This window comes from Delphinapterus leucas, chromosome 5 (assembly GCF_059928025.1).
Source record: "Delphinapterus leucas isolate spDelLeu-1000000601 "Yukka" chromosome 5, BTC_Dleu_Yukka2, whole genome shotgun sequence".
Taxonomy (NCBI): Eukaryota; Metazoa; Chordata; class Mammalia; order Artiodactyla; family Monodontidae; genus Delphinapterus; species Delphinapterus leucas.
Window position 1 is genome coordinate 114,589,406 of NC_143133.1, and position 26,140 is coordinate 114,615,545.

Genomic DNA, 26,140 nt, shown 5'->3' on the forward strand with positions numbered 1-26,140 from the left:
ATGAAGCCACACGTTTCTGACTACAAATCCTGTGCTCTTAATGACTCACTTTTTGTCCCCATTGACCAAGCGGAAAACCGAGATCTAGTTAAAACATGTCCTGTGTCACGTGACTTGGTAATGGCAGAACAAAGCAAGGACGGAGGTCCAGGACCACTCGTTCAAGGTGTCTTCCACATTGATTTCACCACAGTGCCTGGATTTATAGCAAATGAAGACCTAATGAGTGTTAATGGCCATGGAGAACTCAGGAATGTTAGCCATGATGGCAGAAAGTGAGAACCAGCCTGCTAGGTTAAGGGGGAATGGAGACTAAGGGAAACCTGGGGAATCTATTCTCACCCCAGAACCATGGCCCTGAGCCTGGTTTACTGCCCAAGCACCTAACAATTATTTGTTCTACCAACCTGACCTGAGTCTCTTGGAATCATAACAAGCAGAAATTTAGAATATCATAATACTGTCTTATTTAATTACAGAATGGAGAAGCATATCTTTCTCTGGCAATGGCGCTAGAGATCAGGGGAAAAATTATGTTGCTCTTAAAGTAGTCAAACAATCGCAAAGGCAGAAAAAGAGGCAGGGATACAAATTCTTTCTTAGGAAATCCTTCTCAGAAGAACTGAGACAGATAGAAGTGCTTTGACCTTGTCTGACCTTTGTTGCCTATCTCCACACAGTTCGGACTTCATTCAGTGACTGTTCATTCAACGAGCATTTATCATGAATTTTTCATATGCTAACTATAGTAATGGGTTCTTTACCAAATTTTTAAAATAGTAACAGGGTTAACATTTTGCAGTTGATATTACTAATAACACTGTTAATGAAAAATCTTGTTATTTATTGATCATCTACTAGCGTGCAAGGGATATGTTGGGTGCTTCTCCTGCACTATATCATTTAATCCCTGCAGCTTTGTCATCCCCGTTTTATAGCAACTTGTCTAAGATTCCGCAGGTACTAACTGTACAAGTAGGATTAGAATTCAGTTGAGTCTGACTCCAGAGCTTCTTCTGCTTTTATTGTGCTGCCTGATAGGAAGCTAATGGTCTCATAGCATCTTTGCTTTCTTCTCCATTTTATATTCTATCTTTTGGAGAGTTTTAGGGGCCTCAGTTACTTTTTATTAATGTTTTAATCTTAAAATTCAATTTTATATGCCTGTGACATAGTAGAGAGGTTCAATAATTATTTGTTGAGATTTTGATTCATGATGATGACTTATATTTTTATGGATGCTAAATATGAACCTGGTACCGTTTATTTCCGAGTGGAATCCACCCAAATTAGTGAATATAATGCAGTCTAAGCTTTAGAGTATATCTGAGACAAGTAACTTTCAGAGTAATAGTGAGTGATAGGTTGTGATTTGCTCGAAAGGCTGAAAACCTTACTTAGAATTCACATTTATTTCAGTGTAGGTCACATTGCCTTGCCACAGAAACATTCAGCTCATCTTAGCAACTGCTCTGTTATTTCTTTTGTAACCTTCCACATGTAGTCCCCCCCAAATTAAGCAAGCATTTATTATAATTTTATAATAGTGGATGTGGCCAAATTTTCTTGAATGCAGGCGTATAAGAATTTATCCATAAAAAGAGAATTTATGTTTCCTTTTTGTTTATTACTTCTGCCACATTTACAGTAGTGCTGTCGTGAAACGTACAGCATAAGACTACGATGATCCTAGACAGACGTATGATGTTATGTTTTATAATATACAGATGTATGGGAGGGGCTCTGAAAGAAACAAACAATGAATTTCTACTGTTTTTAAATTTTCCCTATTTTATGTAACATTTTATATGTGTACATATTCATGCAAATGCCTCATGGATTGTATGGATAGGTATGTTTGTACATTTACATTCTTTTACAATTATTTTGCTTTCTCCCAAACTTGACTATTTATTTTCCATTGTCGTCAAATGTGTGTGTTTAGAGAAGGTAAGATCCAAACTATGGAGTCTTAAGTTCTGTTTGATTTTGTTTTTTGGTGTTTTGCTTAATTTAACCTCCTTACACACACACACACACACACACATGCACACACACAGGCACAAACACGCACTTCCATTTATTTGTAAAAACAGAAGAACGACAAAAAAAAAAAAAAATTCCTGCATATTTTTAACTGAATCTCCCAAAGGCATGTTCTTAATTTAAGAGCTGGGAGCAATATTAAGGAGAGGTTCCTTAGGCTCTGACACACAGTTTTCTACACCAGCATACTCAGAGCGATAAAAAAAATGAAATTGTCACTAACATTTCGCAGGTGGGGAGCCAAGGCCCGTTCTGCAGGCCATAGGGCAGTGTGGATCAGAATGTTTGTTCCTGGAATGCTCGAATGCATGTGAATCCCCACGGTAACCTGAGACTGAACTTGGCCGTAGATTGACAATACAGTTTTAACTGATAAATTTATTTTTCATTTGAAATGGAATTAAACTTTGTTTTTTCGTTTCCTACCATAACTCTTTTCCTGCACGCAAATAATGCTTACTTTAAGCACCAGATACTGTCTTTAAAATTGTATGTGTGACGACAACATATTTTCTTATATTTACTTGGACTTCAGAGATGCTTTTAAAAAATCACATCCAAGCATCTTGAATATGTTTTGAATATGTTTTATTCTCCTTTAAAAGTCGCTTCCAGTTAGTTTTTCTAGGTATCAGAAAGTAGGATTACAGCAGAAAGTTCTGCTGGTTCCACCACACTAAGTTTTATACACGTCTAAAACATTTTCTATATTACATAAGGGCGGCAGACATTGACTGGTGGCCAAAAAGCCTGCTTTAAGAGAAAATAGCATATCAATGATTAATTATAAAACAGAATAGATTAAACTTTATTAAACGCATTCGTGGAAAAGTTCGAGGATAAGGATGTCATGTAAAAGCTAACTTGATGCTTTTGCCTAGAATTTTCTAAAAATGCCCATCCTAACCGCTGAAAGCAATGAAAAAGAACACTGCATTCTTTTCCTTTGGGAGTTAACACCAAGAAAACATGCACGTCAATAGCAAATGCACGCTCATGCTTGATCCAGATGCACACATATGGGGAAATCCTTGAATCTCTGGAATGCTCTATTCACCGTGCTTTCGGCATAATTCAAAACGAAGACAGGAAGCTCCTCCAGGACAGCTTCTCTGACTCTGACACTGACTCGGACCTCATAGACACATAGGAAGAGGTAACTAACACTGTTTGAGGTTTATGATGGATTAAGTGTTTCAAATGTCTTACCTTACTGAATCTTCTAATACCCTTGCCTGGAAGGTGATATTATTCTTGTTTTATAAGCTAACTGCGGAGTAGCAGTATAGCTTTCTAAGGTCACACAGCTGGGACAGGATGGAAATTAGAAGAGAAGAAGGGTTCTTAGAGAATATATATTTTGTTTAGAATTTTAGGATTAAATAAGTTTACAGACCAGAAGAGATCTTGACACTTTAGCTTCTTCTTGGACCCCTTTAGTGACCTGGAAATCAAACTTAGGAGGCCATACATCTTTCCCATTTTCCGACAGGTCAGTGTTAGAAAAGTGTTCCTATTTTATCCCAGACTTTATCTTCTTGCCACATTCCCAGCTCTCCTTCATAGTGTTAAGTAGAATAAGTCTCATACCTTTTCTCTATGATCGCATTTGAAAGCAGCTTTTTTGCCCAACTTTAAATCTTCTCTCCTTTTTTACTCAGCAAGGAATGTAATGTAGAAAGAGCACCAGACTTTCCTACCAGATTCGGGTTCAAGTCCCAGCTGTGTCACCCCAGGCATGTTGTCTATTCTCTAACATCTGTTAGTGGAAATAGTAATGACCTCCCTCCCAGGGTGATTCTGGGCAATTAATAAATGCAGTGAAGTTCCATGCATTACCATGCATTAGAGAAAAACACTCTATAAAGATTGCTTCTTGCATTAAACTTACTAATTCCTTCACCCATCACTTAATGTTTTTCTTAGTTTGCTTAGTTTGTTGTAGGTCTTTCTTAAAATGTGACATCCACAATTCTCTAAATTGGGCAATGGCAGAGAGGTTGATTTAACCTTTGATCTGCACATAACATTTTTATTATCTGAGGAACGGATGCTTCCTTGAAACCCAAGTTCTGGCTTTAATCACATTGACACCAGATTTGGCTTCTTATAAAATGGCAGATACCAGCAAGAGACATAGGGGAAGTATTTGTTTGGTTGAAATAGGCAGCATTCTGATAAGAGTTGGGAAAAATCTCAAATTTGCTTTGACTTGAAATTTTAGCAATATAGCATTGAAATCAGGACAGATATTCATAAAAGTGACACAGAGTGTCAATTGCTTTTAGGGTTTACAGATACATGTTATTGCCGAATCTTTAATAAACTGTCTACAGAAATAAATTCAAGTGATGTTTCTCAGGACTGGTCTGTGAAGAGGAAGGGAAACATCAAAAGCAGAAGTAGGGCCATTTGCTTCTAAAACTGATTCTGTTCTTATATATAACTGTGTCATTGTCATTTAGGAAGAAGACTGTCTAAAATTATCAAAAGGCTCTAATGTGAGCCACTTTGTAATAACTACTAAAATGACATTAATTTATTATAAAATCAGAGGATGCAAAGTATACAAATATCATGGGCTTAGGACAGTAGAGAAATAAAAAGTGTATGGGATTTAGAGACATGCCTGAGCCCAAATCCTGGCTTTTTTATTATCCAGCAGGATGACTGATTACTCTGAGACTCAGTTTTCTTATCTGTGAAAAGGGGATGTGACAGTGGTGCCCATCTCACAGCCTCAGCTCACATCAATTACTAACATGAAATGTTTATAACAGTTCCTGACACATAGTAAGTGCTCAATAAATGTTGGCTGTAATTTTTTTTTCCTTTTATTGATTAGCTTCTCTAGCCTTAGGTGTTTTGATGTTGTTTTTGTTGTTCCCAGGTGAGAATTAGACAAATGGTACCCAACCCATCTGAAACAGTACCTGATGCAAAGCATGTGCCCATCATGCTCGTCACCTATTTTTAAAATTATCATCCTCATCAGTATTATTATTCCCCATTTCATCCAACTAGACTGTCTTTCATTTATAATTTAAATGGCTCTACAGTGGTATAGTCTGCATTTTTCTTTATGTTCCTAATCCATTTTCATGGGGCGGGAGGTATGACCATGGAAACTGTTTAGCACTTCCTTAGTTTGCATTATTCAAAATATGTCATATTTGTCAGACTGCAAATTAGAGTTTTCAGTCACTGAAGAGACAACGTGTACTTAGAGTACACTTCAGTCGCTCCTCAATTTGTAGAGAAAAGCCTGAGCTCTTCCCTCTTTTAAAATGCAGATCACATAAAATTAATATCCGTACACAGACCTACCTGCTTAAGAAGTTTGAGAGCTAATTTAGCTTTGAAGATAATTGCAGGAATGATTAGGCCTGCAAGGAATTATATTTGACCTGAAAATGTTGTAAAGGATTTGCCCATATTTACCAAAGTCGCTTTCATCATTATCACCCTGTATTTCTGCTGCTCTGGACACATTTATATCAGCTTTTTCCGAAGAATGTTATTTGGAACACTGGTATCCCTTCAGTTATTAGTATGTGTTCTTCGAGTGAAGTAGTTTATGTGCAATAAGTTTGAAAATGTTATATTCAAAAAAGTGAAGAGGGTCACCTTACTGTAGGATTTCTCAGAGCCTTCCTTAAGTCCTCAAGTCCTTCTAGGACTCTCAGAGGCAATGTCGCCTACAGCTTTTCCCTAACTAATTTGAACCCAAGAAGCTTTCTTTTTGGAAAGCTTTCTTTAACAGCTTATCAGACAGACACTGTGTTCCAAGAAAAGCAGCTGCATAGCTGAGAAAGTGCTGATTTTGAACAATGTAAACAACCAAGTATTTTCCAGAGAAATATATGAGACACTCTCTATATGTATTCATCCACTTTTCCCCACCATGAGCATTTTCTTGAACAGACACCTCTGCAGACAGGCCTGTGGTCTTCATCCAAATGAACCCTCATCCTATACACACACCCTGCACCTGTGCACATTCTGTCCCTATCCACATGCAGTTACCCAGCCCTGTTTCTCCCACCCCCCGTTCTCTGTCCACAGGCATTGCCAACCCTGTGGCATTTTACACCCATGCCATGGACTATATAGACACCCATTTGTGAGATTTGTACAGAATATGTGGAAAGGGGAAAGGAGTGACAAAATACATGCTTTCTTTTTTATAGTCGTTGACAGATTCTTTTTAAGCTTGCATAAGTGGACACACACTTATTTTCACAATCACTTAATATTAGAACCACCCTGAACTGAATCTAGGTCTTCTCCTGAAGGCTCTGCCCTTTGGTGCTTGTCCTTTCTTGGTTAAATTCAGAACCATTAGGTGCCCTAACTATAGCCCAAGTTAGAAATCGCAGCATCCATTTCCAACTCATCTTTTCTACAGCTCTCATCTGATCTCATCTAAAGCTCTTTTTCTGATTTAAATTTGTATGTCTTCCTGTCCCTGGACCCAAATGAACATGAACCTGAAAATAAGCGTGCAAAAACCTCAGCCAAGAGATACAAGATAGTAAGTCTGCTTTCTCAGCTTCATCTGCAACCACACACGTAACCCTTGACATTGATCATCACTTCCTTTGTCACTTATAGTGGCTTATGTGCACATAACACTTTCTAAAGGTGGAGTCAGAGTCTCTGTAGTTCTTTGGAAACCCCGCTTCTCAGGGTTTTGAGCTCAGTGTCAACCTCAACCAGCAAGAGAGCAATGTCCGTAGGTGTAGATGGTGCACCTAAGATTCTTCCCCACACTGATGTCCTATTATTTTCCCTCCATCTTTTGTTATCCCTTGCCTGGGATGGTCTCACCCATCTGAAGTCCCTAGTATTCTCCATACTTATTCTCATTAGGAACTGAGAGGCGATAGTCTCCAGGCATGTCAGTGAAAAGGGCAGGTCACTATCCCCTACCCAGGCTCCTCAATTTCCTAAGACCAAATTGACCATTTTCCTATGATCAAGCTTTTGAAGAAGCAGGTCAGAACTCATTATTCCTGCTCCAGCTACCACAGGCTTAATGATCACTGGAAGGTCACTATTCTTAACTGTGTTCCTAGTAAGTTTGGCTTTGCTTTTTCATTTACACGTTGTCAGTTCTACTTAATATATATGAGTGAGCTGTGTTGGAGGTACCATCCTTGAGGAACTGTAGAAAGTTACCTGCCCCTTAACAATGTATTCCCCTAATAGCATGCTCTAGCCTAGGATTTTCCACCCTAATCCATTAAGTGAAATTCACTGATGTCTGTTGTTCTGTGGTATAGCATGGTGCCTCATAGTAAAAGTGTGGTTGAATGAAATTGTTTGCAATAAGACTTCAGGAAGATAAAGTACTGAGTCAGGAAAAGGAAGACAAGTGCAATTTTATAATAGAAGATAGGAAAACTAGAAAATATGCAAAGTCATATCATGAAAGATTTTAAGAAGGCAGAAGAGAAGGATGAGGTCAAAGATAAAAAGTTGCAGAACAAGATGGAGAAGAGAACAGACACACTTATTTTGCTTTACTTAATTAATTTTAATACCAATATAACCACATTGTTTTTCTCAGTGCTGTGCTACAATAGGGGCTGGGTGCTTCTAGTAATGGGCTCAGCCTATTGGTGACCCTTTGGGTCCCTTGATCAATGTACTCAAGCTTATTAGAGTTTGACAGAAAATGTTAGGTAATTAAAGATTAGTCTTTATACATTGTGTGGCACTGATGATTTTATTACATTATGGGACAGTTTACCATCTTACAGGAAAAGTAGATTTAAAAATCAATTGAAATCATTGAATGCAGGTTTAATTAGACTTGATCTAAGTGCTACTTGTATATTACATTATGACAAGCAGATGAAATGACCAGTTGTGCTTGTAGATACATGCTGTATGTTGCTTCTTTCTGATGTTCACACATGTAAATTGGAAAGTAAACACATTCCTTTAGAACTTAATATAAAAATTGATTGCTAAAAACAAATTTAGGTTGCCATAATAAACTTGGTCTAATCCTCATCCATCCGTCTAAGACCAGAGCAGATAACTTGAATTTTATTTTATTTTAATCTTCCCCACCATCGATGCAGTCTCTCGAATTCAAAGCAGGTTTAAGGTTCAATCTTAAACTTAGAAATGGTGTCTAGTGGGGATTATTTTTGTCTTATCTAGAATCAAATTGAGGATTTTCCAGGGACCTACACAGTAAGTAGGAAAGAGAGACTCTAACAGTTTTGAGGTTTGCTTGTTTGTTGGGCAGACTACCAACTAACAATAAATTTCTTGGCTATGGAGACTTACTTCTAGTACTGGTAAACGTGAATTGCTTCTCTGACCAAGTGATATGCCTTTCAAGTACTTTAAGGATTGGCCTGTGATTGTAACACTGGCAGAAGTTCGAGTTCCATTACTGTCACCAGGAGGTAACTACTTTCCTTAAATTTCTTCATCTGACTACTAATGATAATAATGACACTGAGATGAGCTTAAATTATGAATTCATAAGGCAGATTTTAAGAATCTCTTTATACTTTAGTAGGAAAAATTATTTTCTCCCTCTTTCTTTCATGCTATCTCTTCTTCCCTTGAACCCCCACTAGTTCTTGAAACAAATACTATGCTAATTTTTAAAGTTTGAGGTTTTAAGAGTGTTACAGACTGAATATTTGTATCCCCCAAATGTATCTGTTGAGGCCCTAAACTCCACTGTGATATTATTTGAAGATGGGGACTTTGGGAAGTAATTGGAGTTAGACCAGGTCATGAGAGTGGGGCCCTCATGATGGGATTAGTGACCTTATAAGAAGAGCCACCAGAGAGCTTGCTCTCTCCTTGCCATCTGAGGACACAGGGAGAAGACAGCCGTCTGCAAGTCAGGAGGAGGTTTCTCACCAGAATCTGACCTTGCTGGCACCCTGATCATGGGCTTCTAACCTCTAGATCTGTGAGAAATTAAGTTTCTGTTGTTTAAGCCACCCAGACTATGGTATTTTATAACAGCCTGAGCAAAGAGTTATTAGATTCTGATAGAGTTCTTTGATTACACTTTAAAATCATATTCCTCTTACATTGACTGTGTTTTCTTATTGTTAGCAGTAAGAATTAAATTATAAAATTTACCACCATTGCTGTGTATCTGTGATGAGCCACAGATATGCATCTCTGCTTCACAGGATGGAGTTAAAGTTGTCAAGAATAAGGCCTACTTCAGAAGATGCCAAGTGAACTTTAGAAGAAGGCGAGAGGGTAAAACCAATTGGTATGCTTGGAAATGCTTACACATTTTACACATTTGAGTGTAAATACAGTACACTCAAATATGGGATGATAGTTCATGTAACCAGCAGAGAGATCACTTGTCAGATTGCTTATGCCTGTGTTGAAGAGGCTATGATAATGGTGCAGCTTATACTCATGAACTTACAAAATATAGTATGAAGGTACTTTGTATTTGGATTCAGTTCACACCTGAACTACCACTGGAAATAAAGTTTTTGGGGCCCTGAAGAGAGCTGTGGAAAGAAGCTTTTCCATCCCTCACAGAACCAAACGATTCCCTGGTTATGGTTCAGAAAACAAGGAATTCAAGGCATAAGTACTTTGGAAGAAGATCAGGGATCAAAACATTGCAGATTATATATGGAAGGAGATGGTGACGCTTACAGGAAAAAATTTACTCAGCACAAAAAGAAGGTAACTCCAGACACCGAAGAGATGTGCAAGAAAGTTCATGCTGCTGTATGAGAGCAATCCAATCTATGAGAAGACACCTAAGAAAAAAGTTAAAAAGAAGAGGTGGAACTATCCCAAAATGTCTCTTGCTCAGAAGATCAGGTAGCTCAGAAAGCAAGTTTCCTCCGAGCTTTAGAGTGGGCTAGCGAGGGTTGAACCAAAACACCGCATTCCTATGAAGATTTTTCAGATAAGGACAATCAACTTATTGACGAAGAAGCTAAAAATAAATACATGGAAAAGTTACCACAATTTCATCTTTTGGTTCTCAGAAATAAATTTTAAAAAAATCAGGTGTGGACTTCTGGTTTCTACTGTTCTTTGACAAATATCAGCACTGCTGTCGACCTGTGAGCCTTTCGCTTGACCTCTCTGGGCTTCAGTTTCTACAGAATGGATTGGCTGATACTTAACCTTACCTTCTGTTCTAAGCACTGTCTGATTTTATTCACTCCTGATACTGAGATCTGCGGGATTTATCGTAGAATAAAAGAGGAAATATCTGCATCCAAGCTTACGGAAAGCTGGTGAAACTTTTATTTGGTATACAAACTCCAATTCAGTTCTCAAATACTTACAAAAGGATATATAGCAAGCACTCCTGAACTGAAAATTTTAATCCCGTGACTTTTAATTTTTACTGTCTTTCTCCTTCCTGTTAGCACATCAGCCTGCCAAATACCAAAATCCATTTGTTTTCTTATATGGAATTTTGTGTGTGTGTGTGTGTGGTACGCGGGCCTCTCACTGCTGTGGCCTCTCCCGTTGCGGAACACAGGCTCCGGACGCGCAGGCTCAGCGGCCATGGCTCACGGGCCCAGCCGCTCCGCGGCATGTGGGATCTTCCTGGACCGGGGCACGAACCCGTGTTCCCTGCATTGGCAGGCGGGCTCTCAACCACTGCGCCACCAGGGAAGCCCTATATGGATCTTTTTTAATGATGCAATAAAGACCTTTAATTGCTAATAGATATATTTTCTTCTTATAATGGAATCTTAATGTTTTAAAAGGGAGATATTCAGAGAACAAGTAATTGCTTTCTCATGTACTTTATGCAGAGCTGGTATAGGACATTTGATTTATTCCTGCTGATCTTCAGAATCTATTTAACGTGAATAAAAGCAGTATGCTGTTTCCATATAGCAGGTGTCTTGAACTTTGCATTAATTACTTTTCTTCCTTTTAACAAAAAAAAAGATCTGTAGAAATCTTTTTTGTTCTATCTAGACTCCTTTAACAGTGAATCAGTCACATTTTGACCTCGAAAATAATTACCAGATGATTTAGTAATGCATTATTAAGACTGTTAGCAGAACAAGTTAAAATCTGAAAATGGGAAATTTCAGGTCTTTAGAGCATTTTTAAATTACTGCTGCCCTGTCTGCCTGGCATATTTTGCCTAGCTAAACTGAGCTTCCTTATTGTAGCAATAACTATGACTCATTTTCCGGTGATTGGTGACCACGCAGGAACCCTGGATTCCGAGGTCATCTTTCATGCACATGGCCGCCCATCATTTTACCTGTTTGTCTACTCCCTCCTGTGGCCCTGGTGCCTTCTACTCCCTGACTCTATTCTGATCCTTGAGCTTCCTCCTCAACCCCATCCCCTATCCTCAGTCATTTCTCTTTGTTTAACTGGAAGGTGGCTGTCTCCCCTTCAGCCCTGTCAAGTGGTTACTCTTCATACCTACTATGGGATGAACAAGAAAACGGGAACCTTCGTCATACAGCCACAAGGAAATAAATTCCACTAACAACCTGAATGAGCTAGGAAGTAGATTCTCCCCTAGAGTTTCCACGTGGGAGTGTGGCTCAGCCTACATCTTGGCTTCAGTCCTGTGAGACCCTGAGTAGAGGACTTGGCCTGCCTTCTGATCTGTAGAAACTGTGAGATAGTAAATGGGTGGTATTGTAAGTTACTGGGTTTGTGGTCCTTCATTATGCAGCAATATAAAATTAATACATGGCTCTCTGGCTTAGTCTTCTAGTCCTCTCTCCCCACCTACCCAGCTTTAGCCGCAATGGGGTCTTTGCTCTTCCTTGAATATGGGGACCGTGTTCCTCTGCAAGACCTTTGGACCATCTGCTTCTTCTGCCTGAAAAGACCTCCCCCTAAGAAAGATATATGGCTCACTTTTTTACCTCCTTTAGGTATTTGTTCAAATGGCATCATATTAGGGAAGTCTTTCCTAATGCATATACATACATATGTAGTCATTATATATATATGTAGACTATAAAGTAGAAGCCCCAGCCAGCATTCACCTACCTTGCTTAAGTTTTCTCCATGGAACTTATCGTATCTGTATCATTTTTTTGTTTACCATGAGAATTCAAGCTCCATGACGACAGGGATTTTTGTGTTGTTCTCTGTTGTATTCTGGTACATGGAGCAGTGCTTCCAACATGGTAGGTGCTTAATACATGTTTGTAAGTGAATTCACATTTTCTGTTATTTTGACCTTATTATATTTCTATGGAAATTTATAATTTTGGAGACTCTTTTTTTCATTAAAAATGTTGTCATGTTAAAGGAGAATGAAGAAAAAATATTTGAAAAACCACAAGATTTTATAACTTAATACCTGCAGAATTTAAAACAAATCTAAATGCAATTCAGCAGAAAAATAGAGGCACTTAATAACTGTTTGGTTTCAGAGTACATGCCTCACTGTACAATTTAAAGCTTAGTGAATTTCTTATCACACAGGTTTGAAATACATTATACTCTAAGGTTATGTTCATACACTGGATAACTTTGATTTTTCTTTAACTTTGATCTCTTAATGCTAGCTTTAAAAAAATCCCTTTACATTATTTCCTACTATTAAGAAATTTACATAAAACCGAACGGCACAAAAAATCCAGCAAAAATATAAATAATTCAAAACTTCAGTAGTAAACATAGACCCATCACTAGTATTTGATACTAATTATTTAATAATTAAATCCGCTAGTCCTCCATGCCTGTTATCTTTAGTAGAATGTTTTCATAGTGGCCTAGAATATTTTGATTTATTTTTTGACATTTGCAAACTATTCTTGTAAAGAGTTTCTACTGTCGTAGCATGTCCATTTTTAGTAAGAAATAAATTTTTGCTTAGCTGTCTATCAAGACTGTTTATACTTGGTCTTAAAAATGTCCATATTTTTTGCTTTTAAAAATGTCAGCATTAAGTCGGGTTTCCCCAGCCATTTATGTATAACCTCCTATAATTCCTTTCTTGCTACTATTCTCTTCCTCTTCCAACGGTCTCTGCTTAATATATATAGTGCTCTTTTCCTTTCAACATTTTTCTTTCTCTTAAAATTCAAACAATAAAATAGAATAGAATAAATTAACAAAAAGCCTTAGCAATAGTTTCTCTTGTAGGTCTAAACGTGAGTCAGTTCAGACATGGGTGGCTAGTTGTTTTATCCCATGAATGAGTCATGGGCTTGGGAAATTCATTGCACCTCCTGCAAGAGCATTTTTCTCTCCAATCTCTGATGAAATACCCTCCCCCCCTTGTTCAGGTGGAACATGTTCCTCTCACATACGGCATTTCTATGTCAGCAGATATTTTGAAAGCATAAAGTGTGGGATAAATTGACACTTTGACTCTACCATTACAGATCAATGTTGCCAGCAGTTAGAAGGTTCTGTTCACATGGAAGGCAATAACCTTTCAGTCATTTGGTTTTGTATTCCCAGATTAAATAGCTAATAGTTTGTTATCCATTCATTATCATCGAAAATGTCTATATCTTTTCTCATTTATTCTGTTTTGGAAATTACATTTAGTAAACATTGACTTTTTATTGCTGTGCAGTTCTGTGAATTTTAACACATGTATAGATTCTTGTAACCACCACTGCAGTCAGGATACAGATCTCTTCCATCTCCACAGAGAAACTCCCACCTGCTGCCCCTTTGATGAATGCCTCCACCCACACCGACCTCTGACACCCATGATGTGAGTTCTCCATCACCATAGAGAAATGCTTTTTGAAAAAGTCATTGAATCATTGATTGCAGATCCTCCTGAGACTGGCTTCATTTATTCAGTCTAATGCCTTTGAACTTCATCAAGGTGTTGTGCATATCAATAACAGGTTTTTTTTTTTTTTCAATTGCTGAGTTGTATTCCATGCTACCATACCACAACAAACTGTACCACAGTTTGTTGCACCATTCATATGAAAGTATATTTTGGTTGTTTCCAGTTTGGAGTGATTATGAATGGAGCTGCTAAAATATTCCTGTGTAGGTTTTTCTGTGATCCTAAGTTTTCATTTCTTTAGGGTAAATACCCAGGATTGGAATTTCTGAGTCATATGGTAAGTGTGTGTTGAACTCTATTAGAAACTGCTGTACTGTTTTCCCCACCAGCCGTGTATGAGAGTTTCAATGGCTCTGCATCCTCACCAGACATTGAAAATATAGTGTGACATCTCATAATGCTTTTAATTTTCATTTCCCTAATGGACAGTGATGTTGAACAATTTTCCATGGTCTCTTTGTTATCTGCATATCCTCTTCTGAGACACATCTCTTCGACTTTGCCCTTTTATTTATTATGTTGTTCATTTTCTTGCTGTTGAGTTTTGAGGGCTCTTTATGTATTTGGGATGCAAGTTCTTTGTCAGAAACATGATTTGTAAATGTTTTCTTCCAGTCAGTAGCCTGTCTTTTCATTCATTGTGTCTTTAACAAAGCAAAAGTTGTCAATTTTGATGAAGTTCAGTTTATCAATTTTTTTCTTCTTCAGATCATGCTTTTGGTATCATATTTAAGCGCAATTTGACGAAACCCAGTTCATGAAGACTTTTCTCCTATGGCTTCCTTTAAAATTTTTTATATTTTTATGTTTTACATTTAGGTCTATGTACCATTTTAACTTTTGTTTCAGTTGTGAAGTTTACGTAAAATTTCATTTTTTCCCCAAATGGATGTCTAATTGTTCCAGTACCATTTGTTGAAAGGACTACTCTTTTTCCATTTCATTGACTGTAACTTTGTCAGAAGCAGTTGGCCATATTCTCTGTGTACTCTGTTTCATTTATCAATATATCTGTCCTTTTGTCAATACCACAGTTTTGATTACTATAGATTTACAGCAAGTCTTAAAAATCAGTAGATGCAATTTCTCCATTCTTGTTCTTCTTTCTGAAAAGTACTTGGGCCATTCTGTTTACTCTGCCTTTCTTTATAACTTTTTGAATCAACTTGTCATTATGTACAAAAAATGTTGCTGAGATTTTAATTGGTATTGCCTTAAATCTATAGATCAATTTAGGAAAAATCGACATCTTTATAAACTTGAGGCTTCCAGTATATGAACACAGTATGTCTCACCATTTATTTAGAACTTTTTTGATTTCTTCCATCAACACTTATAGTTTTCAGCACATAGATCTTGCACATTTTTGTTAGATCTATACCTAAGTACTTTGTTTTGGACTTACTATAAATGATAAATATATTTTTAAAAAATTTCAGTTTCTAATTGCTACATATTTGTATGCTGACCATGTGTCTTGTGAAACTTTGTAGTTTCAATATCACTTCTGTTTTCAAAACTTTTGTAGTGTTATTCGTATCTGTCCTTCGAGTTTGTCACCCACGTGACAGTCTGGGACCTGGGGGATGGTGTAGTCCATAGATTATTTCTCAGAGTATCTGATATGTGGTTTAGATCCATGCATGCACAGCTTGAGTTAAGCCCAGAAATCCATGAACGACATTAAGAAGTCCCTTCCTGAGCTCCTTCCTCATTACACTCTCTCTGGCATATTCCCATTTCCTGTGGCTTCCCTGGAAGGAAAAGATCAAAAGACCCTTCATTCTGAAAGCTGGGGTTTGATTTTCCCTTCTCTGCCTTGCAGCTGCACCCTCTTCTGGGGCCAAGAGGTAGAAGAGAGAGAGAAAAAGTCAAACGCATGCATCCCATGCCGTTGGGATCACAGCTCCAATCAGAGAGGAAACTTTCCCTTCCTCATAATTTTAGGCTTCTGCACTTCCTCTGAGCTGTCACTTTTGTTGCTGCCACTGCTGGATTGCTTGGGGGCTGAGACACAAGAGAGTGGGAAAAAGAAAAGTGATTTCATCATTCTTCTGAGTATTAGGAGACCTCTTTTCTGTTCTTTGAGCCAGAACCAGAGAGTTTCTCCTGGAGCTATCTTTGTCTACACCATGACCATCTCTGGGCTTGGGGCTGTTTTGAGTCTAGATCATGAGATACGAGAGGAGAAAAAATGGTAAACTAATTGCTGGTTCAGTGGCATTTAAAATTCTAATCTTCCCCAGTATTCCCAGCAGTGTTTACTTTGAGTCCTCAAACAGCTGCTCTGTGCATTCTGTCCAGGTTTTATAGCTTCATCCAGTGGGTGCAAGAGGGTAGAGTAAGCTTCCTCTATCTTACTTGCAGCATCTTATCTCCCAAAGGGCAGATGATGGTGACCTGTTAACTTGAATGTAATTTTGGTTGCCTGTGAATCCAAGGACATTTACAAGATGCCAAGATGTTTTCTCACCTTGCTGTTGAGGTATATCTTACATTTAAAGAGATGGATATTTCTTACATTTCAAGAGATAGTTGAACTGTTTAAGGCGCTGGAAATGTCATCTAGCCGTGTGCCCAAGAAGAGGAGGGGGACTAACATTTGCAGTCTTTGCCCTATTTTAAATGTTTATTGTCCCCCCCCCCTCTCCCACGACCTGCCAAATTCAATAGGGGTGGCCATGTAACTGAGCTCTGGCCACTGGATCGTAAAGAGAGGAAAGCACACCGGTTCTGCGTCTGTCCAATAAGAGTTCCTCCATGCTTTTATCCCCTTCTGCTGTTTGGAGACCTTAGATGCCACAAGGTGAACATGGCAGAGCCTTCATCAGCCTGGTTCCTCAGATCACTGAATAGATGACCTACATGTTGCAACCATAGTTAATTTGAAAGTTGCTAAGAAAGTAGATCTTAAAAGTTATCATCACAAGAAAAAAAATTTTTGTAACTGTGTATATGGTGATAGATGTTAAGTAGACTTATTGTGATGGTCATTTCGTAATATACACAAATATAGGATCACTCTGCTGTATACCCAAAACTAATATACTGCTATATGGCAATTATACTTCAGTAAAAATGTATATTTGAATAACAAAGAGGTAGTTTGTATTTTACATTTAGCATTGAATCTTTTCCAAATACAACTCACTACATACATATATATATATATTTATGTATATTTAATAGAGTCATGAGGAGGGAAAGATTTCTTTAGCTTATTTGTATTGAGACAGTTACTCATGTTTGGATAGCACTGTTTGCAGCAGTAAAGAGGAATCTACAAGCCAATTAGTCTGAAAAACTGGTAGTCAACGTATCTATGATGTGCTCTTGGAACTTTGTGTCCCGGATGGTATAACAGTTGTACTCATTACCATACACAAAAGCATTTTTTTTTTCTTGCCACGCTTGCAGGATCTTAGTTCCCTGAGCAGGGATTGAACCCAGTGGCGGCAGTGAGAGCGCAGCAGTGAGAGTGTGGCAGTGAGAGTCCTAACCACTGGACCGCCAGGCAGTTCCCACAAAAGCATTTTTATATTTAAACTTTAAGATCTTTTAATTTTGGACACATAAATCTTGTGAGATAAGTAGAATGGTTTACTACCTTCATATTTAATAGCTCGTAAATCTTAATAGAGGCTGAATTGCCCTCTCATGATCACCAGGTTGTTTACTCTGAAGAGCCAACACCGTAACCAAGGACTTTTGTTACTCAGTGTTCACTGTGCTTTCCACTAAACCATGCTCCATTATTTACTGGTGTGTGATGACATGGATCTGTTTGATCCAAAAATACTGAGCTGTCCATAACCCCGGCCAAGTCTTAAAAGACAGTCTACACTTCAAACTCTCTTGGTAGGCATTAGGCAATGTCTAAGGAATTTTGACAGAGAAAATAAAATACAATAGTGATAGCAGGTCTTAAGAAGGAAATCTGACATGGATGGGGTGGAAGAGAAAGATTCTGGAAGATGGGAAGTAGGTTCTTCAAGTGTAATGAAAGAAAGTTGGTGAAACTAATTGGGATGTTACCATTGGGAAGGGACACATGTAAGGGGCATTATACAGGAAGAATCAGTAGGGCTTGATGACTTACTGAATGGTAGGGACGAGGCACTGGTAGAGATGGAATATTCTGTGGTTTTGGTCTTTGGAGAATGATATGCTACTGATGTGAGCTGGGGTTTGGGAAAAGGACTAGTTAGGTTTCAAGCTTATAGAATGTACAATTATATCAGGATGAAAGGAATTTGGAGTTCTGGAATAGGAAATCAGGTCAGAGTAGGAAATATAGGTTTGTGGTAGATCCTCAAAGATGAGACAATTGAATCCCATAATAATGGATAGAGTTTCTGAAGACAAGTTTATAATGAGAAAAGAGGAGAAAACAAAGGACTAAAGCTTCGAGTGTGTAAGCTATAATATTGAGAACTACTGGAAAGTTTTATTTGAATATTAGTTTGAAAGTATCCTATGGCTTCTGAAATTTTTGAAGTTCAGCCAGAATAGAGGTGTGTTCAGGCATTCATACTTAAGTAGAACTCTCACTTCTCTGAGGCCAAAGTAAATCTAGCACTGCCAGGTAAATGTATTCACCAGTAAGAGTCAGAATGCACTTAGTTAGTTAGTTAGTGGCACTTGTTTACTTATGGCCTTTGCTTATATTTCTGTCCAGGTGAGATTTTCACTTCCCAGTTACATGTCTAGATGGGTTAAATGCCAGGCATGTCTCCCAGATGATGATCCCGGTGCCTAGTCCCAAGACTACTTTATATTCACAAAGCCTGACAGTGCTAATGACGATTTTCTCCTGGATGTTTACAGAGTCATTTGTATCTCTGTGGCATTTCCAAAATAGAGGAGGTATTTACATGTTGCTCTCTAACCTTTCCATAGGATTTTTTTTTTCTTTTTGCTCTACTAAGGATGGTACAGTAGGTGGTGAAGAAGTTTAGAGGAAAAGTGTCATTAAATTGTCTTTTGTGGGCTTCCCTGGTGGCGCAGTGGTTGAGAGTCCGCCTACCGATGCAGGGGACACGGGTTCGTGCCCAGGTCCGGGAAGAGCCCACATGCCGCTGAGCGTCTGGGCCCGTGAGCCATGGCCGCTGAGCCTGCGCGTCTGGAGCCTGTGCTCCACAGCGGGAGAGGCCACAACAGTGAGAGGCCCGCATACCGCAAGAAAAAAAAAAATTGTCTTTTGTTAGAAGACTGTTTCACATCCCTTTTCCTTCAGTCTTCTAAAATGTTTGTAAGTTTTAGCATGTGAAATTGAATATTTCATTAGGAAGCATTAGGGGAGTTATTTTATTTTTTTTTTAAGATTTTTTTTTTGATGTGGACCATTTTTAAAGTCTTTATTGAATTTGTTACAATATTGTTCCTGTTTTATGTTTTTGGTGTTTTGGCCGCAAGGCATGTGGGATCTTAGCTCCCCGACCAGGGATCGAACCTCATCCCCTGCATTGGAAGGCAAAGTGTTAACCACTGGATCACCAGGGAAGTCCCAGGGGAGTTATTTTAAAGGAAGGTTTTAAAGAAACTTAATCACTAATGTATTATGCATGCTGAAAAACTAAGTGATGAGGAAGTGTAGATTTGCGTTGCTGAAGTTTTCCCTTTCTCTGCCTTCCATCTTGTTGGCATGGTTAAATATTTAAGTGTATCTGCTGAGGGAAATAGGAGCTTGATGTTGTGATTGAAATAATGTGGCTGCCATGAACTATTCATCTTTTACTTCTCTTATAGCTCTCTGCATTAAGCAGTGGTAATGACCTGGCAAGAGAGTGAAATGACATAGGTTTTTTTTTCTTCTTCCTATAGATTGAGATAGTTATTTATTACTGCAGCCTGTTCTTACTGCCATATAAATTGCTAGGAAAGTGTACGAAGACCTCTTTTGTTTCTTAGTTCAGTCAAATTTGTATCCTTGTGAAAGCGCCAAGTTGCAGTGCCATAATGACAGTAAAATATATACGTATACAGTGGATACTATAAGGAAAACTAGCCCTTGTATTTGACTGTAAGTGTTAAAGTTACTTTCTAGGTTTGGCATGCATTTTGTTTGCTTCATTTGTTTTGGGGAGAGGTTGGAGGGGAAGGTGGGGAGTGAGGAGAAGAGGCTAGGATGTGCCCAAGATTTTCCCCAAGGCTGTATCAGCCCATAATAGTCTATGATGCCTATGATGAGATCAACTGATGGATTCCAACCATGTCAGAGCACGAAGCTTGAGTGCTAATATGATAACTGTCAAAGACCAACTCTTTGTTTTGCAGCAACAGAAACTGAAATCCAGGGAACTGAAGCAATATGTTGTTGATCACATAGCTAGTGAGCTGCTGAGCTGGATGGAGTATTGGTATTTTGATTCCTAGCCTAGAAGTCTCTTCAATATATCTCCCATGCAGAGAGGATGAATTTCTATTAGATAAAAGTTAGTGCAATTTTGGTGATGAATAATGGTTAAGTAATTAGTAGTAGCCTCCTGAACTTGATGGGTGATTAATTGAAAGCATCATTAATCACTTAAGAATGATTTTTTTCTAAATTTTTTTGAAATCACCTTTGAAACAGCCTTTGGAAACATGAAATAGGTATTTCAGTTGTGACTGTCCTGATTGAAGAGAAGTGTTGAATATCCATGCTCTGTGGGTTGTCAGTTGTTACAGAATAAATAGGAAATGGCTTCTACATTTCACATTGCAGTTCACTGACAGGATGACCCATGATTTTGGGTGTCTTGTGTTTAGTTCTTAAGTTTATAACCTGAATTCCCCATTCTGTCTCCCACAAATCTCAGGGGAAGAAGCATGATTTAGGGTACTCAGAGATTCTTATCCAAAATGGTTAGTGAAAAAAAAAAAAAAGGTTTAGAATCTCTCTAGTGTCCCTATATCTAATGTGACACAGAGGCACAGTGAGCAAATGCTTTTAGAAAGGATGGCACTGATAGACCTGCTCAACGTAGGGTTCCCACGAACGTTCAATTTGTGAAAAACAAACACAATATCGGTGAAGCTCCAAAAAAGCAAAGCACAATAAAGTAAAGCACAATAAAACAAGATATGCCTGTATTTAAAAAGCAGCCAGAAGCTTTTTTAAAGGGAATAAATAAAGCTAGAGTTCGGAAGCTTACTCCCATACTCCCATGGTGCATTGCTTCTTCATCTACCTTTGGCACTTCGAAAGGTTCACTTTGTATTGTAACTGGTTATAAACTTGTGTGCTTTGCACTTCTAGGAATGTAAGCTTTATAACATCATCTGTCATTACTAAGTCTTTGTACCTCTAATGAGCACTTAATCACTCTTGAAATGCATGTGTCCTGAAATCCTATAATCTTTTACTATAGTCTTAGATGCCCATTTTAGTAAAATTTCTAAAGAGAATTGAATGAAATATAATACATTAATGACAATAGCAATTCTGTTGATACTGCTACTACTACTACTACTACTGGGATGAAGCGGGGGTAGGAAGAAGCACTTATTTTGTGTAAGTCATTGTGCTGAGAACTTGACATAAATCGTGTCACAATGTAATCCTTAAAACAAAATTATCATCTCCATTTTACAAAGTTTCACATGGTTAAGTGTCTTGTCCAAGGTCATGAAGCTAGCAGATAACTCAAACTCCTCAGTTCACACTTTTAACTCTTATTGCATGTGTTAGTTTATTTCACATGGTTAAGTTCCTTGTCCAAGGTCATGAAGCTAGCAGATAAGTCAAACTCCTGAGTTCACACTTTTAACTGTTATTGCATGTGTTGGTTTATTACCCAGTCCTGGGAGAGGGTGTGATAAATCTATCTTCTCATTCAAATCATTATGACATTATTTGGTTTAGTCAAGGAAAAAATTTGAAACATTAAACCTAAGCTTTGTATACCTAGAAATTAAGCTCAGTTTGTTCCAGCAAAAATTTTAAACAATGCCTATGAGAAAAAAAAGGTGTCTTTAATTGTTATTGAGTGTCAGTTTGGGGGAAAAAGAAGTCTGCAAATTTCTAGAAAAGCCTGTGAGTAGAACCAGGGCTTTTATTAAAATATCTATTTCACTATCGGGTACTAAAGAATTGTACAGAGATATGTCAAATTATGATTTATGACAAGTTATTATGTCATTTTCAAGTAGGAAAATGGTATAATTAATTGTTAAAATCATCCCAGAATTGAAGCTAATGTAGTTTTTTACAAAATCATAGATTATACTGTCATCTGTATACACATCTTCTTTGTAATGAATGCTTTTTTCTGTTAATTTAAAATAATTGAGTCAATATTATGATTTACACTGACTGAAAAATCACCAAGAAGCATTTTATTTTATATTTTAGTAAGAACCTTAATATACTATTTAAGTAAACCACTTGTATTTTTCTATGTACATAATCTTTATTTTATTACATTATGACATTAGCTATGTATATGTCACCAGAGTTTTTCTATTTCGGTTTTCTTAAAATCATAATTCAAAAGATGTGTTTAAATTTGTACTTTATATATTTTGAGAAAAATCTTCCTATGATCTGGTAACAATTGGGTTTCCTTTTCGCCTAACTTATTGTTTTAATTAGCATTTTAGTAAACTACTTATACTAATTTTCCTATTCCTGTTTTCTGACACCTCCAGTAATAAAATAGTGACATTTTGAAGGAATTGGTTGAAAGACACCGTTCGTATTCAGATTAAAGTTAAACACAAATTTAAAAAATGAAGCAACTGACAAAGGATTAATCTCCAAAATTTACAAGCAGCTCATGCAGCTCACTATCAAAAAAACAAACAACCCAATCCAAAAATGGGCAGAAGACCTAAATAGACATTTCTCCAAAGAAGACATACAGATTGCCAAGAAACACATGAAAGGATGCTCAACATCACTAATCATTAGAGAAATGCAAATCAAAACCACAATGAGGAATCACTTCACACCAGTCAGAATGGCCATCGTCAAAAATCTACAAACAATAAATGCTGGAGAGGGTGTGGAGAAAAGGGAACCCTCTTGCACTGTTGGTGGGGATGTAAATTGATACAGCCACTATGGAGAACAGTATGGAGTTTCCTTAAAAAACTAAAAATAGAACTACCATACGACCCAGCAATTCCACTGCTGGGCATATACTCTGAGAAAACCATAATTCAAAAAGAGTCATGTACCACAATGTTCATTGCAGCACTATTTACAATAACCAGGACATGGAAGCAACCTAAGTGTCCATCGACAGATGAGTAGATAAAGAAGATGTGGCACATATATACAATGGAATATTACTCAGCCATAAAAAGAAACGAAATTGAGTTATTTGTAGTGAGGTGGATGGACCTACAGTCTGTCATACAGAGTGAAGTTAAGTCAGAAGGAGAAAAACAAATACCATATGCTAACACATATATATGGAATCTAAAAAAAAGAAAAGAAAAAAAATTGTTATAAAGAACTTAGGGGCAGGACAGGAATAAAGACGCAGACCTACTAGAGAATGGACTTGAGGATATGGGGAGGGGGTAGGGTAAGCTGGGACGAAGTGAGAGAGTGGCATGGACTTATATACACTACCAAACGTAAAATAGGTAGCTAGTGGGAAGCAGCCGCATAGCACAGGGAGATCAGCTCAGTGCTTTGTGACCACCTAGAGGGGTGGGATAGGGAGAATGGGAGGGAGACGCAAGAGGGAGGAGATATGGGGATATATGTATATGTATAGCCAATTCACTTTGTTATACAGCAGAAACTAACACACCATTGTAAAGCAATTATACTCCAATAAAGATGTTAAAAAAAAAAACAAAGTTGGGGAAGGGCCCGTGGATGGATGAAACAAGAAAGGCAGAATGCTGGGAATTGTTGAAGGTGGGTGGTGACGGGTATGTGGAGATTCAGTGTACTCACCTCTGCTTTGACGTGCGTTTGGAAATTTCCATAATAAAAAATTTTTTTTCAAAAAGGAAATAAAATGACTAAAGAAAGAAAATGAAGTGTCGCTTGGTCAATTAGGCTTAGATATAGGTTACAGCAACACCCCATACCAATGGGTGACTTGCTACCTATCTTAAAAAAAGGTGCAAGGGAAGAACATCATTATGTATTACAGTGTTCCCATGACATGATGCCAACATTTATTCTGTATATTTTCTTGCCCAGAAAAGAAGATTTGAGAATCTTAAAGGGTGGTGGTTGTTAATTTTATTTTCGGTTTTCATTATTATTGTCAGCCATAAAGTTTGTATGTTGATGACAGTGATGATGAGGAAAATCTTAATAATAAAATTTTCATCATCATTGAGTTGAGAAGAGTTGTTCAGTGACCAACAGACTTAAAGGAGATAAAAACCTGGGTTTCTGGCTTTGCCAGTTTGTTTCCATGGATGAGTCTCTCTATCTTCATGAATCTCAGTTTCTTTATCTGAAAAAGTAATGGGTCATCCTGAATGATCTGAGTGGTTAATTTCTGTCTTCATGTACTGTGATTTTCTGATGTTTGCTGGGAGAGAATCTTCTTTACCTGGTCTCTGAGAAAGAAAAATGAAAAGGCACAAAATCGGATGTTATAGCCGATGGCCGGGTCATAGAGGAATATAGGGTTATTTGTACTCTCTTCTGTTTTATTCAGCTGTAGTTTCTGTAATAGATGAGCACAATATCCCATGTGATTGGTATAGACGAGCCATGGCTGATGCCGTTGTAGGGACAAGGGGTTACCAAACAGGGCATGGATCCATGATCTTGGCAGCTACTCCTGAGAGCCGTGAGATGGTTTAACCTTCATGAGGTAGCTTCGTGCACTTACCACACCAATTCGTGATTCTAGTAACAGGTTTCAATGTATTTTAAGCAGATTTGTTTATTACAACCAACGCAAGTAAAGAGCGGTGTTAGTGGTTTTCAGAAACAAACGTGTTTGGACATACTTTCAGGGAAGAGATGATTCTTACCTTTCCGCTTCCTTTATTTTTGATTGCAGAACTTCAGATGGTGGCAAGGTTGTTGGCACCATACAAGTCAGTGTCGTGAAGATGGGGGAGATTGAGGATGGGGAAGCCGACCACATCACGACAGATGTGCAGGGACAAAAGGTAGGGTCCCAGTCAGCTCACTGCACAGATTAAATTAGAAACGATCAGCTTTGCCAGCTGCCTGGATCGCCACTACCTCTGTGGGGTATGAAATCTCATTATTCCAAAGCTAAATGAGAAATCAGCTTTGGAATGGGAGTACCGTAAGTGTGTCTCATCCTCGTAACCCGACAGCCTATTTGCATGGAACTGTGCAAAGCCATGCACCATTCAAAACACCATTCTCTTTGTAGCTGGCTCCCATGTGGACACAACCTCTTCTCAGTTCGAAAAAAAGTATTGATCACTGTTGCATCCTGCCATAATTAACCCCATGTGAGATGCACAGAAGATTCTGGAAGGTCTATTGCCAAAAGTAACCACTTCTCTGCTCTCGAAATTCTCTTTGGAAAGAGATGCAGTTTGAATTTGGATTTCGTTTTTATGTGAAGGAGGACAGATTTAACAACTTTGTGCCTTGTGAAATTGCAGAGAGAGAAGCAGGAAGTAGTAAACGGTGGAGGGGGAGCTCTGCTTGAGGAGCAATGCCAGCTGGGAGCGAAGCAGCTTCCTTGAAGGCCAGGATAAAAACCCCAGTATTATCAATATCCAGGGCTTTTACTTGTTTTCTACTTTCTTTTCTTTAAGAGAGAGACTTGATATAAGTATTAGTCTAAAGTTCTGTCTTAGGAATGTGATTGCCTGTTTTACTGAGACGCAGGGGACAGATTTACGAACCGCTAATAGCTTTTTTTTTTCCCCCAGGGAAATGAATTTGTTTGTGTACTAGAATGCCTACCTTTTCATTAATGAGCATTTTTTTTAATGACAAGGTCTATTGTGACCTATTTTCTGGCTTAGTGTTGCTTATCTGGGAGCATATTTTAATTTCTGGTACATCTACATGGGAGACGGTGCAGTGCTTATCTAACACTTAACAAATCATTAACTTTACCAAAATAAATAAAATCTAAACTGCCTTTCAAAAAAATATTGTTCTTGCCCAGCATAGGCTAGGGTCTTACCGCATCCCCAAGCCTCATTCTTCTCTGTTCCCTACTATCCCTCAGAATAAAATCCAGGTCACGAACACATTCCAGTGAGGACCAATGTTTGAATCAGGTTGCTTGCAAATGTCAGGGCCATGGTGACGTCGTGCAGCAGAGCGTTTTAGGATGTGTGTATTTAAGATTCTTGCCTTGTGGATGGCTCTGTCCTTCAACCCTTGTTAGCTCTGGAATTCTACGTAAGACTCCT

General features: G+C 38.0%; 1 protein-coding gene and 1 pseudogene across 8 annotated transcripts in view; both read left to right on the plus strand.

Annotated features, from left to right (window-relative positions):
- On the plus strand, window positions 1-24,785 carry LOC149749223 (large ribosomal subunit protein uL18 pseudogene; annotated as a pseudogene).
- Window positions 1-26,140, plus strand: part of INPP4B (inositol polyphosphate-4-phosphatase type II B) — a 701,292-nt gene that overhangs the window by 462,966 nt on the left and 212,186 nt on the right. For all 8 annotated transcript variants that reach the window (XM_089911312.1, XM_089911308.1, XM_089911305.1 and 5 more), the window contains one exon: window positions 24,793-24,904. In XM_089911312.1, coding sequence (XP_089767438.1) covers window positions 24,793-24,904 — 112 coding nt within the window. The remainder of the gene's footprint in view (window positions 1-24,792; window positions 24,905-26,140) is intronic.